Source organism: Eurosta solidaginis, chromosome 1 (genome assembly GCF_040869045.1).
Source record: "Eurosta solidaginis isolate ZX-2024a chromosome 1, ASM4086904v1, whole genome shotgun sequence".
Classification (NCBI taxonomy): Eukaryota; Metazoa; Arthropoda; class Insecta; order Diptera; family Tephritidae; genus Eurosta; species Eurosta solidaginis.
Genome location: NC_090319.1, coordinates 109267869 through 109285557, shown reverse-complemented (window position 1 = coordinate 109285557; position 17689 = coordinate 109267869). Strand labels below are relative to the sequence as shown.

General features: G+C 36.1%; 2 protein-coding genes across 8 annotated transcripts in view; one reads left to right on the top strand and one right to left on the bottom strand.

Annotated features, from left to right (window-relative positions):
• Window positions 1–17689, bottom strand: part of Hs6st (heparan sulfate 6-O-sulfotransferase) — an 812621-nt gene that overhangs the window by 604865 nt on the left and 190067 nt on the right. The gene's annotated exons all lie outside the window — the stretch shown is intronic.
• LOC137236722 (uncharacterized) lies at window positions 9436–12457 on the top strand. The gene is made up of 2 exons (XM_067759692.1): window positions 9436–10302; window positions 10377–12457. The coding sequence occupies exons 1-2, from the start codon at window positions 9594–9596 to the stop codon at window positions 10385–10387; spliced, it is 720 nt and encodes a 239-aa protein (XP_067615793.1). The 5' UTR covers window positions 9436–9593; the 3' UTR covers window positions 10388–12457.

The following is a 17689-nucleotide window of genomic DNA, read 5'->3' as shown; positions in this document are numbered from 1 at the left end:
AAAATTTTTTTTGGGTATGCGTAGTGGAACTTTTTATCCTGAGCCCAAATCCTATCAAAAAATCGATGGCGTGATATTGGTTAATTTTCATCCACACAAATCGACCCACCCTGATGCACACATCGATTTACACAATAAAACATAAACTTATCGTTTTTTCCATAAGAAGCATACATGCCCGGTCATTCAGTACGGAGTAACTTCAAGATTACTTTAGGTATCATTTTGGCAAAACCTCAAAACCATTTCGACTGTTTCTGTACAATTTTAGGGAAGTTGAAGTATCCTTCCGAATTCACCTTTAGATTTTTTTAGGTATCATTTCGGAACAGCTTCAAGATAATTTCAAGACTATTTCGAAACCATTTCGGGACAGTACAGGATGACTTCAGAATCATTTTGAGGCTATTTCGGAACCAATTGGAAACAATTTCAAAATAGTTTGGGGATTAATTTAAGATTCTGTAACTCTCCTGAAACTGTTCCCAATTGGTCTTGAAATAGTTTCGAAATTGTTTTGAAAATCAACTGCCCCAAAATTGTCCCGAAACAGTTTCGAAACGGATTTGAAGGTTTGCCGAAATGATACCTTAGTTAACCCCGAAGTGATCCTGAAATTGAGTTGCAAAACTGTCTTTCATGGCAAAAACAAGTTACTATTTTAGTAAACTTATTGAGTTCCTAAATATAGCCATACTTTTAAAAGTAGTCTCAATGTAATTAAGAAAAATAGTTTTAATTATTGCATTCCTGCAAGTTTTGTTTCACAACAAAAAAAAACATTATTGTCTTACCGGACGCGATGCATTAATTTCATTCATAACATATTTCTTTTTAAATCTCTCAGATACTTTGTTTTACAACTGTTTGAGAAACCCTACCTCCTGGAATCAGCTGCGTGTACGACCTTGTTCAGAAGTACGTATGTATGTTTCTCTACTTTTAAACTATTGGGTTATCCTTGATCCGATTGTCTATTGAAATCCATTTTTTTTTTTCTTTTTTTTTTTTGTAATTTTATTGTTTTATCTTTTACCCTAGGGCGATTGGTCGCACCACTACTTTTCTTTTTTAAGGTACATTATTTTTCTCGCCTATTTTGCTTTGTGCTTATGTTTTCAAGTTGACTGCAGACGCTCGCCAACATAAATTGCTAAATATGTACTTTGGCACTGCAGAAGGTCAATTGGCCTTTTGTTCGGCTTTGTTTTCTTTTCAATGCTTGCCGCTGATCTTGGTAGAATGTACATAGAGATGAGAGGGTGTGAGAATATGGTTAAAATTTATTTTTGAGTGGTTAAGTACAATGTACAATAACGTGTATACTAAAAATTCCACTTTAAGAAGCAAAATTTTAAATGATGCAACCCATATGCTGACCTTTCCAAGAGAAAATTAATGGTAGCTTGGTGAAATTGTGAAAATATATTGCATTTAGGTTGTATATTGAAAAATTTGTAGACATGTGAAGTGTGGTGGTTGTATGTGTGTAGTTTACACTGAGAACATCAGAAGGTCCTAAAAGAATTATAAAAGAAGAGAAAATTACCAAAATACACATTTAATTTGTACGGTATAATTTTAACGGTATAAGTATATAGAATTTAAGAATTAAGTTGATGATAATAATAATTTGGCGCGATACGCTTCCGAGGAGGTGACGGCCGTGCACCTCTTTCAATTTTTGGTTTGTTTGCTTCAGTTTTCTCAAACTTAATGTGTTATAATTAGTATGTTGCAACTAAGTTTAGATCTTTATTGTAGAACATTTTTTGCATCGGTCTACAAACAGTTTCGAGCACGATTTTTTTGAAATAAGAAGCAATATTTCAACAAAACATCTTGTTATCCTGTGGAGATTGCTTGTTTTTGGGCTGGTCTCGATACAGTGAAAACATGAAATCAAATTAAAATATTTCTTAAAGTTAGAGTGGGCATAAGACCAATTAACTTTGTTGCCATTTGAAAACATCATAAGGCCATTTGAAGTGAGCATAAGGTCAATTGAGCTAACGCCGTTGACTTCATGCCATCCCACCTATTTGACTAGTAGTTAGTTGAAAACTCATGCAGTAATAACCACATTTAACTATTTTTCGGCTTTCGCCTTACAAAATTATAGTTCGCTTTTTTCACAGAAAACCAACTTCTAGCGTATAGTTAGCTTATTTTCTTTGGTAACATATGGGCGGCCGCCGTGTTGTGATGGTATCGTGCTCCGCCATTCACACTGAAGATCCTGGGTTCACGTCCCGGGAAAGGCAACACCAAAATTTTAGAAACAAGTTTTTTCAATAAGAAGAAAATTTGTCTAAGCGGGGTCGCACCTCGGCAGTGTTTGGCAAGCACTCCGAGTGTATTTCTGCCATAAAAAGCTCTCAGTGAAAACTCATCTGACTTGCACATGCCGTTCGGAGTTGGCATAAAACAAGTAGGTTCCGTCCGGCCAATTTGTAGGAAAAATTAAAAATGAACACGACGCAAATTGGAAGAGAAGCTCGGCCTTAAATCTCTTCGGAGGTTATCGCGCCTTACATTTTTTTTTTTTTTACATTTATATAACACATGGTGTACTCTAGACCTCGGAAAGATGGTGCTGGTTCCTGCGGGACGCATTTCTCAGCACTTGCTTCAAGAGCGTCATAACAAATGGTAGCTATTGCAGTCTAAGACGGTTAGTAGCAGCCGGTGGCATTCATATGACGAAACACGATATCCTCTTGGGACTCAGAAGCTACTAAGCCTGGGGAGCTTTCCGAGCATATATGCCCAACCAAATGTATAACGTGGGCCCAGATTTCCCCTATATCTTATGTATTTACCATTAATTTGAAGTCTATTTTAATTGGTTAGTTTACGTACTGTAGCACTGCAGGGCTAATGCGGGGCAACTGGGAATCGCCAAATCCACGAACCAATTGTACGTAAGGGTATCATAAAAAAAATTTTTGAAATGTATCGAAGCTTGCAATATGGCGTATACAAAAAATCTCCCTCTATTGAAGCTGCAAGGATGAGAATGAAAAGAACTCGTTTTGTCCCTTTACTGCGGTTGTTGCTGTTGTAGCCATAAAGACACTCCACGTAGGTTTTGAGTGTTATCGATGTGGATGGTCCTTTGTCGCATATATGTATGTAGATCTGATACGACCCGCTTACAAGCACCATTAAGGTACTAGCCCGACCATCTCGGCAAGGATTTATTATGCCCACCTTGAACCTTTTAGGCTATACCAATAATCTTATCCGGGAGTTTTATCATTATGAATAACCACCAGGTTTGAGTTTTTTAGTTTGGTATATCTAAATAATTTTGCGGACTACCTCTGATATGAAAAACTTTGTAGAAAGTCCTTCTCTACAATTGAAAGGCGTGCTAAAGCTGTCGCCATGGCTTAATGTCCAGTCCTCGATGCAGTGCGACCTTTACTTTGATCTATTATGATTTACCTTTCATCCTATACCTGTAATGGATTTTAATGTATTTGAGTACCTCTTCAGGTTTTTACTTCATATCATGAAGGGTTTAGAGTAACGCCACCTAGGTGGGAGAATTCCTGCCTTGCCAGAGAGACGCATGTGCAGAGAATGTGAGCCGGCGTCTATCCTCCAGCTCACAAAGTCGACAGATTTGTGTATGTACACTACAGTGTCCCGTATACTACCCATAGAGAGTTCGTAGGTCCTTTCTGCTTAGATTAATGAGTTTGGCTGATACACTCGTTGCTGGGAGTATAAACAGTTACGCCTATTTTTGATATGGACAATCAATACAGTGTTGTATGAGCTGATTTGTTTCCCAGTTATTGTTTCCTTAGTTTGAACCTTTGTGGGTCCACAGAAGGGATCTGGACTATGGAATGCTGCTATACATAGATGCCATGGATTCTCTGTTTATCATAGAGTTCTGTCCACAATAGACACTTCAAAATTCCGTAAGATTCTGAGCGTTGCGGCCATTGCATTACTTAGTTTCAATACGAGATCTCCCATGAATTTTCTTTTTGCTTTCATATGCCATTTCATGTTGCCGCTCTTTAGCTAAGAGATAGTCTTATTGGGGCAACTCGTGCCCCTATTTCTATTAGCATGTATTCCCACTAGGGGACACTGGCACCTCTTGTGACAATAAAAACTAGGCGATGCAGTTTGCTTAATTTTGTTATTGCTATTCTTTGTGCTATCTTCGACCAGCAAACCAAAGCAGCATAGGTGACTATTGGCTTCACAGCAGTATTAAATGCCCAGTATTCCATTTTGAAAGATAACCCTTCATGTTTTGCCACAGAGTCGCGAGCAAGTGAAGAAAGCTCTTGATCTTTGTTTAAGGCAGCGTCTAGATGAGCATTGCACCTGAAGGTTCTGTCCAGTCTAACCTCTAGGTATTTTGCTACTATTGCAAATCGGATACTAGTGCCACCCAGGGATCGTTCTGGCATGAATAGATTTTTTCTCCGGGTAAAAGGCACTAGGACAATTTTGTGTCCAATAAACTACAACAAAAATGTCTTACAAAACTTTATTTATAGTTATTTATAGCTTGGTATTTTATTAATTTTAGAAACGTCTTATTTTAGCTCGTGTACGGCTTGAAGAGCCGAATCCAATTGGATTCAGTTCCGGTCTTGTTTCAACTGAATTTAAGAAATTTGAATATCTCGAATGAGTACCTCCGGGTTTTTCAATTCAATACCTTTGGGACTGTATACTCGATTTACTAATACTTCCACTGGTCAGCGAGAAACAGTTTTGTAAAAAATAAAAATTTCAAAGGAGAATCAGTCAGTTTTTCGCGTTTTCTAAACATTGCGCTTTTTTGAGTTGATCGATGTTTTAATCTAGGTGTAAGATATTTAAAACGAATATTTAAATTTCAAATGATCTTCAGCTTCAAGTTAAAGCAAAATGTTAACTGGGTGCTCTCATACATGCGTAAATGATTACACGAACAAATATACATACGTGCGTGTGAAGAAACCTCAGTTGGTATTAATTCGAAATACAAACTCGAAATGAAAAGAGCATTTTCGCTCAAGGTATTAGATGTTTGCTTTCTCAAAATTCCAACAAACTTATCCAATATAAGTACGCATGTATAAAGAATGTATGTTTTTATTTATGTAAGTGTATAAAAAAAGTCACTTAAATTCCGCCCAACTTTAGTATGAAGCACTCCCACCACCGTTAATAGGTCACCACCCCTAAGCGGGGCGTTGAAAGTGTAAATTGACTTCGTTAAATTTGTTTTTATTGCCTGTGCTGGGTATGCACAAACTTATTCCCATTCAACTTTTCACATCCAATTTAACATTAGATTGTATTTCACACCAAAATTATCAACGTTCCTTATATCAAATTGACTAATTCTACACAATGAAGAAAAAAACTGGATATATAAAAAATCGTAAGATAATTTGATAGAGGACGCTTTTAGTGCGAGATAAAACTTAATAGGGAAATTTAGTTATTTTTGGAGCAAAATTTAAGGTGCTAATAAAGACTTCACTACCAAACACACAACATTAGCAAATGTTTCAGCAGAACTTGTTTACTGTTATTTCCGACTTAAGCGGCAATTACCCACCAACGTGTGCCGTACGTAGGGACGTTTGTCGTACGAAACACGTTTGAGCGAACCTTCAAGCCCGTAGGAATCAATGTGTGCGTCTGTGTACATGTACATAACATATTTGTGTGTGTATTGTTTACAGATAAGCACTGTTGCCATTGACCATTTTGCATGCATGCTTATGGAAACATCAACTTTTTCCAATTTAATTTTTGATGTTGTAAAAGGCTGGAATTAATATTAAATAAATATAAATAGATCACATATTTATAATCTGCACTTTTACATAATTATTTCGAATTATTTTTACAATTTTTCAAACTTGAATTAGGTGTTTTAGCATGAAACTGCAAACGGTCAAAAGTTTACTCGGCAACTCTGTCTAGTGAGAGAGCGATCAGCTGACACGTTCTTACGGAAAAAATCAAAATTGTTTTGATTTCTACGTTCCGGGCTACGTACGTGCGGGCGTTGCACGTCGGTGAGTTTTCGTTTACATTGCATACTCATAAGATAGGTCGTGTCAGCTGACACGTTTTTGGTACGTACGTTCGTGAGTAACTGCTGCATTAGTGGAAGAAAATTGTATCTACAATGTTTTGGCGGGGATATGATTGGCGATGGTGCGTTTCACACGGGTTGTTACATACGATCGTACGTGATAGGTAAACAATACCGAAATTAATTAGAATTTGTCTGCAAAAGAGGATGGAAAGAAATTTTTATTTAAGTTGAGAAATGGTACTAAAAATATTCAACTGTGTGTTCAATGATTTTAATAAGGGATACCGTTTTATAGTTGTTATACTCAGCTGAGCAGAGCTCACTGAGTATATTAACTTTGTTCGTATAACGGTAATCCGTATCTGCATAAACTAATCGAGATATATATAGACTTCTATATATCAAAATGATCTGGGCGAAAAAAGAAATTTATTTAGCCATGTCTGTCCGTCCGTCCGTAAACACGACAACTTGAGTAAATTTTGAGGTATCGTGATGAAATTTGGTATGCAGGTTCCTGCGCACTCATCTCAGATCGCTATTTAAAACGAACGAAATCGGACTATAACCACGCCAAATTTTTCGATATCGAAAATTGCGAAAAACTCAAAAAGTGCGATAATTCATTACCAAAGACGGATAAAGCGATGACACTTGGTAGATGGATTGACCTTATGACGTAGAATAGAAAATTAGTAAAATTTTGGACAATGGGCGTGGCACCACCCACTTTTGAAATAAGGTAATTTGAAAGTTTTGCAAGCCGTAATTTGGCAGCCGTTGAAATATCATGATGAAATTTGGCAAGAGCGTTACTCCTATTCCTATATGTGTGCTAAATAAAAATTAGCAAAATCGGATGACGAACACAAAAACACAAATATTTTTTTAAGTCAAATTATAACAAAAAATTTAATATCTTTACAGTATATAAGTAAATTATGTTAATATTCAACTCCAGTAACGATATGGTGCAACAAAATACAAAAAATACAAAGAAAATTTCAAAATGGGCGTGGCTCCGCCCTTTTTCATTTACTTTGTCTAGAATACTTTTAATGCCATAAGTTGAACAAAAATTAAGCAATCCTTGTGAAATTTGGTAGGGCCATAGATTCTATAACGATAACTGTTTTCCGTGAAAATCGGTTGAAGCCACGCCCAGTTTTTATACACAGCCGACCGTCTGTCCTTCCGCTCGGCCGTTAACAGGATAACTTGAGCAAAAATCGATATATCTTTACTAAACTTAGTTCACGTACTTATCTGAACTCACTTTGTCTTGGTATAAAAAATGGCCGAAATCCGACTATGACCACGCCCACTTTTTCGATATCGAAAATTACGAAAAATTAAAAAAATGCCATAATTCTATACCAAATATGAAAAAAGGGATGAAACATTGTAATTTGATTGGTCTATTGACGCAAAATATAACTTTAGAAAAAACTTTGTAAAATGGGTTTGACACCTTCCATATTAAGTAGAATAAAATGAAAAAGTTCTGCAGGGAGAAATCAAAAGCCCTTGGAATCTTGGCAGAAATACTGTTCGTGGTATTAGATATATAAATAAATTAGCGGTACCCGACAGATGATGTTCTGGGTCACCCTGGTCCACATTTTGGTCGATATCTCGAAAACGCTTTCACATATACAACTAAGGGCCACTCCCTTTTAGAACCCTCATTAATACCTTTAATTTGATACCCATATCGAACCAACACATTCTATAGTCACCCCTGGTCCACCTTTATGGCGATATCTCAAAAAGGCGTCCACCTACAGAACGAAGGCCCACTCCCTTTAAAAATACTCTTTAATACCTTCCATTTGATACCCATTTCATACAAACACATTCCAGGGTTACCCTAGGTTCATTTTCCTACATGGTGATGTTCCCTTATTTTGTCTCCAAAGCTCTCAGCTGAGTATGTAATGTTCGGTTACACCCGAACTTAGCCTTCCTTACTTGTTTTGTTTTATTTTTAAAACGAAAAAGTCCGGCTGAAAAAAATGTGCTAGGTGAAGGTTCAAGTTCTCGCGGATGAAAATGCTATGATGACGAATCATGCGTCCCTTTTTCGGACTTTTTTCACAAAAGTCCAGGAATAAAAGTTAAAACCGCACTTTTTTAAGGGTACGAGTTAACAAATTTTTTACCAATCGATTCTCCTAAATATCAGGATTTGAAAGCTACACAGACACATCAAAATGTTTGTATCTAATAGCGTTTCTTTTCTAAAAAAACAAAATAAATGGTAGAACTGTAATAAAGTTACTCTTACTGCTAAAAATTGGCAACTTTTATAGTGCAAGAAAAGAACATAAATGATTCTCACAAGCACGCAGTCAATAAATAATAAACATCTAAAGATTCATTAGCAATTAGTTGCTATATTTCAATTTTCGTCGCCAAAAATTTGTGAATTTCTGAAAATAAACGGTCTGTCACGAGCAGCTAGTTTAGCAGAGTTACATTGCCACACCGTCATTTTATGCAGGGTAAAAAATGTACCCTGTGTACCCTGTGCTCCACCTACCATACCGAAGATGCTAGGTTCACGCCCCGGGCAAAGCATCATCAAAATTTCAGAGACAAGTTTTTTTCAATTAGAAGAAAGTTTTTCTAAGCGGGGCCGCCCCTGGGCAGTGTTTGGCAATCACTCCGAGTGTTTTTACCTTGCAGATGCCGTTCAAAGTCGGCATAGGACAAGTAGGTCCCGGCCCGGCAATTTGTATTAAAAATAATTTGCACGACGCAAACTGGAAGAGAAACTCGGCCTAAAATCTCTTCGGAGGTTATCGCGCCTTAACACATTTATAAAATAAACGGAGGCAAGGCATGCATTCGCACTCTTTTATCGCCTGGTTTCAGTAAACAAACATTTATTAATTTGAATTATTAGTACTTTAGCTCGATTTCATACGCTGCAGTAAAACATACAACAAGAAATCCTCAAAATTGGAAATATTTACAGTTATTTTTGATTTATTTATTAAACTTTTTATAATAATAAAAATAAATCAAGCGAATATTACTACAGTTCTGCATACAAGCGTAATAAGATAATTGAAGTGATTCCTATTCAAACGGTCATATTTTTTTGTTGTGCTAATTAACGTTTTAGCGTCCTTCCCTTTAGCTCGATGTTACTACTTTTCCCAAGACTATGGCTTTCAAGTGGTTTAATTTAATTGAAATGCAATTCGCACGAACGTGATCTCGCGTATTTTTTCTAATCCTGCCATATTTTTTAGCTTGTCGCTTTCTACAATCCAACTGATAGTACTAAAATCCAATTAACGCTTTTAACAAACAAAAAACATTGATTTATATTCGTGGAGTGCGGACGTGTTTTTTCTTTGCTCCGCATTATGGTGAATTTTATCATAATAAACCGTCTTTAATCGCGTAATTTTGTGACCAATTGTCGTGCAATTGCATATTGACTCTTGGTGTATAAACTTTATTGACGCTAACCGCTGTCTAGTTAATCGAATATTCATTTAATATTAAAATGCCTTGTGTGTGCAAACAAAAAGTTGATCGCATAGATCCAAAAATTCAGTGTGCAAAGTGCAAAGAAATTTTTCACTTGCATTGTGTTGGTTTTGTGCAAACCGATGTTGACTATTTGCTCTCGGCAGGTAAATCTTTTTTGTGTGAGAAGTGCATGGCAGAGCGTCGCTCATCTCTCCGCCCGCCTGTATCACCCGTTGTATCGTGTGAACGACCACTTGAAAGTTCTTCATTGAACACAAACAATACAAACAATATAAATAATGCGAAACCCACTGTGGACAATGAACTGGATGGTTTGCATGCAGAAGATGCTAATATGCATTCCTCTTTACGCTTCTTTCGTGATGACAATAAAAAGTTATCACGAAAGTTTGATGCTTTATGTGCCGAATTTAAGTTATTGTCCACAAACCTACAAGACAGAGATGCTGTTATAACTTCTCTTAAGTCGGAAATAGTAGATTTGAGAAAGGCTGTAGTCGATTTGCTTAAGCTGGTTTCGGACAATGCTCTTAATGTAAACAAACAAAAAGAGTTGTCTGATAATGTTAATGTTCCTGCTGCTTGCTCTTTGGTTATGCGGGATGCTGTCGCTGCTGCTGCCGATGATGTTGCTGGCGTACCAAAATCAAATACTGTTGATACGTCTATTAATAGCATGACCGTGTTGACAAATAACTCTCTCACTCAGTCTTTGCTAAAAGGTAATGCGACTGAACATAATAATGTCAGAGACATACATTTACCGAATAATAATACCCAGCCGTTTATTTCAAAGGGTGCAGATAATAAACTTGGTGCGAACCGTACTAACTCTAGTCCGACTGTGAAGGGTAGTAAGAAAAGCAAAACTAAACCAGTATTAACGAATGTTTCCGCTGCTTCGGTGCCACTTTCTACTGCCTCTGTGTCTATCAACACTACTACCTCTTCTACTACTTGTGCCACTGGTACTAATACTTCGTTGCCAATGAGTTTCGCTACGGTGGTAGCCCAAAATAATAACCCATCAACTGCAAATTTTGGACTGCGGGATGCTCATACTGTGAGTAACACGCAGAATAATGATAATGTTCCTGCACCTTTACTGGTAGGGAGGAGTGCCAAGAAGAATCTAAGTAAGCCACTGGTTCTTGGCGTAAATACCAACTCGGAACTGTGTGTAGCTTCGAGTATGAAGTGGCTGCACGTCTCATCGTTCTTGCCCAAAGTGACCGAGGATGATATTTTAAGCTATGTCACGAAACATTCTGGCATTGGTAAAACTTATTTGAAATGCGACAAGCTCGTAAAAAGTGGTACCAATCTGTCCGAACTAAGGCGAGTCAGTTTTAAACTAGGCGTATCGGAATCTTATTACAACAAAGTTATTGATGCGAACATCTGGCCTGTTAATGTAATTCTACGGCCGTTCCGTTTTTTTCCAAGGGGCGGTGCAACTCAACAAGTGGTGTAGCAACATCCCTGAATTTCAAACCGAACTCTTTGCCGTTTAGTATATATTATGAAAATGCTTCTGGGCTTAGAACTAAGTCTAAAGCAGTATATGAATTTAGTTCACTATTGGGTTATGATGTTTACGTTTTCGTGGAAACCTGGCTAAATGAAAATTTCTATGACAACGAGTATTTTGATCCCGAAATGTACAACGTATATAGAAAAGATCGAGATACGTTAAAAACTGGCCTGTCCCGAGGAGGTGGTACTTTAATTGCTGTTCGGCGTAAATATCACTCATCATCTATTTCACTGCAGAATGAGGACACTCGGTTGGATCAACTGTGTGTATGTGTCAATGGGTCGTCGACACTCTTTATATGTGTATCTTACATTCCGCCTGGTAGTATTGACAGTTTGTATAAAGCACATACTGATAATCTTATAGACTTAGTTTCTACGAAATCAGAGTGTAATTTTTGTATTTTAGGTGATTTCAATATAGGAGATGTGAGCTGGGCGCCAGTGGGTGAGAGTTTAACTTTGTACCCCAACAATGTAACTAGCTTTTCCGAAACGTATGTTGTTGACAACTTATTAAGCGTCAATCTTACTCAAATTAATTCAATTTTAAATAAACTGTTTAAAACATTGGATCTAATTTTTTTAAGTGAAGATATGAGTTTTTCTTTGGAAGAATGTCTCGATCCTCTGTCATGCCCCGGCTTGCATCATGTTCCTCTTGTCCTGCAACTGGAGTTTTACGAATTTAGAAATGTCGACTTAGATTTGCTACCGGTTAATTACTGTTTCAAAAATTGCAACTTTAATGCCATTAGCGATAGAATCAATTTGCATGATTGGGATACTATATTTTCTGGGAAGAGTGTAAATGAATGCTTTGATCTTTTCAAAGTTAAAGTCAATGAAATTTGCTCCACTTTAATTCCTCGAGTGAAAAGGAAATGTTACAAAATACCTTGGTATACAAGAAAGTTGAAAAGACTTAAAAATTTAAGGAATAAGTTTTTTAAAAGGTATAAATTATCGAAGATGCGTCTTCATAAGGATAAATATTTATTATACTCAAGTAAGTTTAAATCTTTGAGTAAGAAACTTCATAAAGAGTATGTTGCTAAATTTGAAAGGAATATTAAGTTAAACCCTAAATCTTTTTGGCGTTACGTTAAGGCTAAAAAGTCGTGTGCAAGTATCCCATCTAAAGTTTCTTACAATGGAAAATCTGCGTATTCCCTCGGCGAAGCTGTCAACCTCTTTGCTGATTTTTTCGGGGCGAATTTTGAGACTGGGACGTTTCTCACCGAGGAACTAGATACGGAAAATGACACCCCTATTAATTTTGGTCAATTGTCCCTGACTCTTGAAGATGTCATTTGTGGCATCTCGGTGATCAAGTCGTCAGTGCAAATGGACGTAGATGGGTTCTGTTCTTTTTTGTTTAAAAATATTGCAGCAGTTGCGTATCCAATCTTATTAATTTTTAATAAATCTCTCAGGAATGGAGATTTCATAAACGCTTGGAAGGTAACGTCTATTACCCCGATATTCAAGAGTGGTAATAAAAGTAATGTTGCCAACTACCGTCCTATTTCTAAACTTTCCACTGTCTCGAAATTGTTTGAAATTGTAGTTAAGGATAAAATATTCTTCGCAGTAAAGACCTTGATTTCACCTAATCAGCATGGATTTATGCCTGGCAGATCAACTGTAACTAATCTAGCAGTATTTTCTGAATACTGTATTTCTTCATTTAATAGGAGAGCGCAAGTTGATACTATCTATACCGATTTTTCGAAGGCTTTTGACAAAGTCAACCATTCATTACTAATATCTAAACTTGCTGGCTTCGGCTTCCATTCTAGTATGCTATCTTGGGTGAGATCTTACTTGGCAGATCGTAGCTGTGTTGTTGTGGTAGATGGTATTTCTTCGCGGTCGTTTACTGCCAATTCTGGTGTACCATAAGGGAGCGTGTTGGGTCCCTTATTATTTGTTATCTTTATTAATGACATACGTCATTGTTTCAGTTATGCTGAATTCTTATTGTTTGCTGATGACTTGAAAATTTTTGCATCAATCACGACTCAATCTGAGTCCACTATGCTCCAAGCTGATCTTGATAACGTAATGGACTGGTGTAAACGGAATCGTCTGCTTTTAAATATAAGTAAATGTTTTAGTATTACCTTTGCTAAAACTCGAAATGTTCTTCCTGTTTCGTATCATATTGGGGACTCTACGCTGACGGTTGTTGATGAAATATCAGATCTTGGTGTAGTCTTTGATGCGAAGTTTCTATTCCACAGTCAGATTAATTATGTCATTGCGAAGTCTTATTCCACACTTGCGTTCATTCGCCGTTTCAGTATGGATTTTAGTGATCCTTATACTTTAAAACTTTTATTTACAACCCTAGTGCGGTCTAAACTAGAATATGCTGTTTTCATTTGGAGGCCGTACCATGCCTGCCATATAGACCGACTTGAGCGTATTCAAAAAATATTTTTGCGATTTGCCCTCCGGTCTTTGCGTTTTCAAGACCCTGTTCCAACATACAGTTCTAGGTGTCTTTTAATTAACCTTAAATCTTTAGTGAGTAGAAGATCAATGCTTTCATTGACATTTTTATATGATATCATCAATGGGACGGTTGACTCGCCCTATCTTTTAGAACGTATACGGTTCAATGTACCATCGCGAACCCTTCGATGTCACGATTTTTTCTGGTTAGATAGATTTAGAACGACTTATGCTTCCAACTCTCCAATTGCTAGGGCAATGAGGGAGTTTAATTTGCTGTATTCTATAGATATTGATTTTGCATTAAATAAATTTAGGTTTAAACTGCTATTGAATGAAATTATTTGAATATTTTATATATATTAGTTAAGATATATTAGTAAATAGTCTGTAAGGAGGTTCTGATTGTCCTAGACTATAATATGAATAAATAAATAAATAAATAAATAAATAAATAAATCCAAATGACTACTTTGAACACCAATTAACCTCTTCCATCGGGAAATTGTGTAGACCCATGCGACCTCTAGCGAAACTTTTATTCATCGGAATGTAAATTATAAACTGCCCCCAATATTCTTAATATCTTATGATTTTTTATACATTTCATGAACATGAAATGGTATATTAACTTTGGTCCGATGTTTGTAACGTTGAGAAATATAGAAGATAGACTCACCATTAAGTATACCGAATTGATCAGGGCGACGAACTGAGTTGGTATAGCCATGTCCGTCTGTCCGTCCGTCCGTCTCAATCGAATTTGGCACAAGGATGTATTTTGGTATTATATTAGACATTTGTCGGATCCGGTAGGATCGGACCACTATAACATATATCTCCCATATAACCGATCGTTCATATAAGACGATTTTGGTCATTCCTGCCGCAATTTAGAATGTATAAATGTGAAACTCGGTGATATATACTCCAATATATCATAGAAGATATGCTGAAAAAATGACTTTGATCGGAGCTATATATATAGTTATATCCCATACAACCGATCATTCAGATAGAAAGATTTTTGGCCATTTCTCCTTTAATTTAGAAAGTGTAAACGTGAAACTCAGTGATATATATTTTAATATATCATAGAAGATTTCCTGTAAAAATCATTTCAATCGGAGCTATATATAACATATATCCCATACAACCGATCGTTCGGATAAGGGGGTTTTTTGCCATTTTTTATTTTATATTTATCTTAAAAATATGTTTTAGGTATGTACATCTGTTCACTATATATTTCTTATCTTATACATCCGATTATTTGGAGATTACGAACGGGATAAGATTATTGTTCAACCCCATTCATGAAAGGTATGAAGTCTTCGCCACAGCCGAAGACTGTCCCGTCCTTACTTGTTTTATTTAAATGTTGTAAACTTTTTTTCTCCTTTTGTTGAATTGTTTTGATGCCCTGAACTAAGTTAAAGCTCAATGAGAACTTCTCAAAAATTGATTGCAAGATTTCACCTGGGCCCGTATCGTGTGTTACGATTCGTATCGAAATCTTTTCTTCACTCAGTTTATAAAAATGAAACTACCAAACTATTTATACAAATTATGACAAATTCGAAATCCAACTTGTACGTGAAGTCTCTAGTTCACATATGTCGTTATTCGGACTCACAATTCCAGAGCTATTTTGATTTAATGTTTGAGTGAAAACTCTGCTCTCAATCTCCTCATCTAGAAGAATTGTTTATCCTAAATATTGCATTTTAATAGAGCTTTAAGCTATGTTCGAAGTTTCATGTTTCATCTCTTTAATTCATTTTGGATTGTCATCGAGTTCTGCCCTATGTACATAATTTCTCTCTGGTTCCATGGGACGTAACCCAAAAATCAATTGCATAATTTCTTAATATTGTACTGACATTATATTGTACTGTCATTATATCGTCTCAATTTGTAATAGGATGTGTGTAGATGAGAATGTTTAAGCTTAGAGTTTACTCTTGAGAGCATCAACTTTATATATATAAAAGTGAAATGCTGTGCGTGAGTCTCGCTATAACTCAAAAACGTCTTGAACGATTTCGATAACTTTTTTTTTTTGTGTTTCCAAAAGTAGGCCCTACCACGCCCCTATTAGGAAAAATTTTAATTCGTCTTATCTCCGCAATTATTTGAATGAGGTATCCACAATTTTGTATAGAGATTCTATCTATGAATGGGTGGGGGAGGGAGAGAGGAAGTGGAAGTGAGAGTTCGAGGGGGAGCGAGCGTGGAGATAAGAATAAGAAGAAAAATGGAGGATAGTGCGGTCGAGAGTGATATAGAGAGAGAAGAGGGAAAGCGAAACTCATTTTTGAATGTAGCCACGTAATGCATTCTTAAAATAGTTAAGAGTTGGTATCCAAACACCATGTTCATTTATTTAAAAAAAGTGTATTAATTTGAAATTGCCAGCCATGTCGTATGAGTAACTATTATTATTTTATATACATATGCACATACTTCGTATGTAACACCGGCAATACTTTTATTGTGCTAATACAATATGCTCGCAATGTGTTTTGAATTCGAAATCAATGGGACACAGCCAACAATAATGATAAAGCTGTTATAAGTAAAGCGTATATACATAAACCACAACACATCAAATGGTCACGCGAACGGTGCATGAAGATATTGGCAATTTAAAAGAAACCGTTTTTCTGCTATAAAATAAAAGCTCGAAATATAAATTTAATAATATCGGAACCGGAGATCTGCTTTGAGTACTAATAAAATTAGTGCACTTAGTCATAAGCCAAAAAATTGTGTCTAAATGTGTACTTAGTCAAGTACAGAAAAATACTATGAGTGACTAGCACATAAAATAGAAAATACATACGAGTGCCCCGCAACACATATGTCCCATACATATATGACATTGTTGAGTATAAACTGAAATCATACTCGCTTTAACTCAGTAGCACGTTGGATTCATGTGTAATACACTGTATACTTCGTTTGTTAACGGTTTTCCTTTAGCGCTGTATTCAGTTTAGTTTCGTGTACTTCGTTGTGTTGCTAGCTTCAGAAGACTGATATGACTATATTCATTTTATTGCACTGTAGTCTTACTTATTCCAATTAGTGTTTTCGTATAACACAGTTGACTTTCTTGCTCAATAAGACAATTGAGTACTGAACTGCTTCGTGCTTATGAGCGGTTTTCATTTTACGAAGCATGACTATGTAAATGTGTTTTAGTGGATATAAGTGCTTGATATTCTTTGTTTGTGTACGCACTAATACTCATTTTTTGGTTAGTCCACTAATAACCTTAAAAGATGAATAATTGCAGCTCACTGATCGGAACATCTAAATTGAACATTTGTTTTGTTTAGACACAAACAAAAAACACGACGCCTTTATCGGCGGCCAGAGATGCCACCCTCGAATCCATAAGCTGCTTAAGTAATCGTATATTTTTCAGCAATCAAATAATATTTTACAGGTGGACGAGGCACTTACTTATGCTAAAGTTGTATGGGACCCTGGATACACAATTATAAAATGCCGGCGAAAATTTGCAGACGTTTATATGCTCAGATCAAAATTTTTTGCCAGGCATAACTGTTATGAGTTTATTATGATTAAGCGCATAATTTAATTTTGTCGGCTAGTCCGATTGCCAGTTGGAGTAGTATGTATGTTGGGGTAGTAGCACACTTGTTCTTTCGTTCGACTGTCCGGGCAAAGTTTAGGTTTTATCACTTTCTATCTTCTTGAGGGCAACCAGGGCATCAAATGGTACATATATATGTGCCAACATATTCGCAACATGTAGTTTATGTTTAAACTTAGTTTTAATAGGCTATAGTAATGGTGATTCACTCCAAAGAAATAGTTGGGAGTAAAGCCGCCAGTGGGAGTAACTATAAAACAATTTTTGTTACTGCCTTTTATGTTTGAATAACTTGCCAATTAAAAATTTGTTTCAAAAACTAATAGTCTACTCATTTAAATATGAAGTAAGCAAAATTATTTTCTATATTAGTTGAAATAAAACAAGTGTTTCTTTTCGTTTTTGTTTATTCTTCGAATAACAAACAAAATAATTTATTCGTCACTCAAATAAAATTTCTTTAACAACAACAAAAAAATTAGCAAAAA

Excerpts from the sequence above, each read along its gene's own strand:
- LOC137236722 (XM_067759692.1), top strand. The coding sequence starts at position 9,594 with ATGCCTTGTGTGTGCAAACAAAAAGTTGATCGCATAGATCCAAAAATT.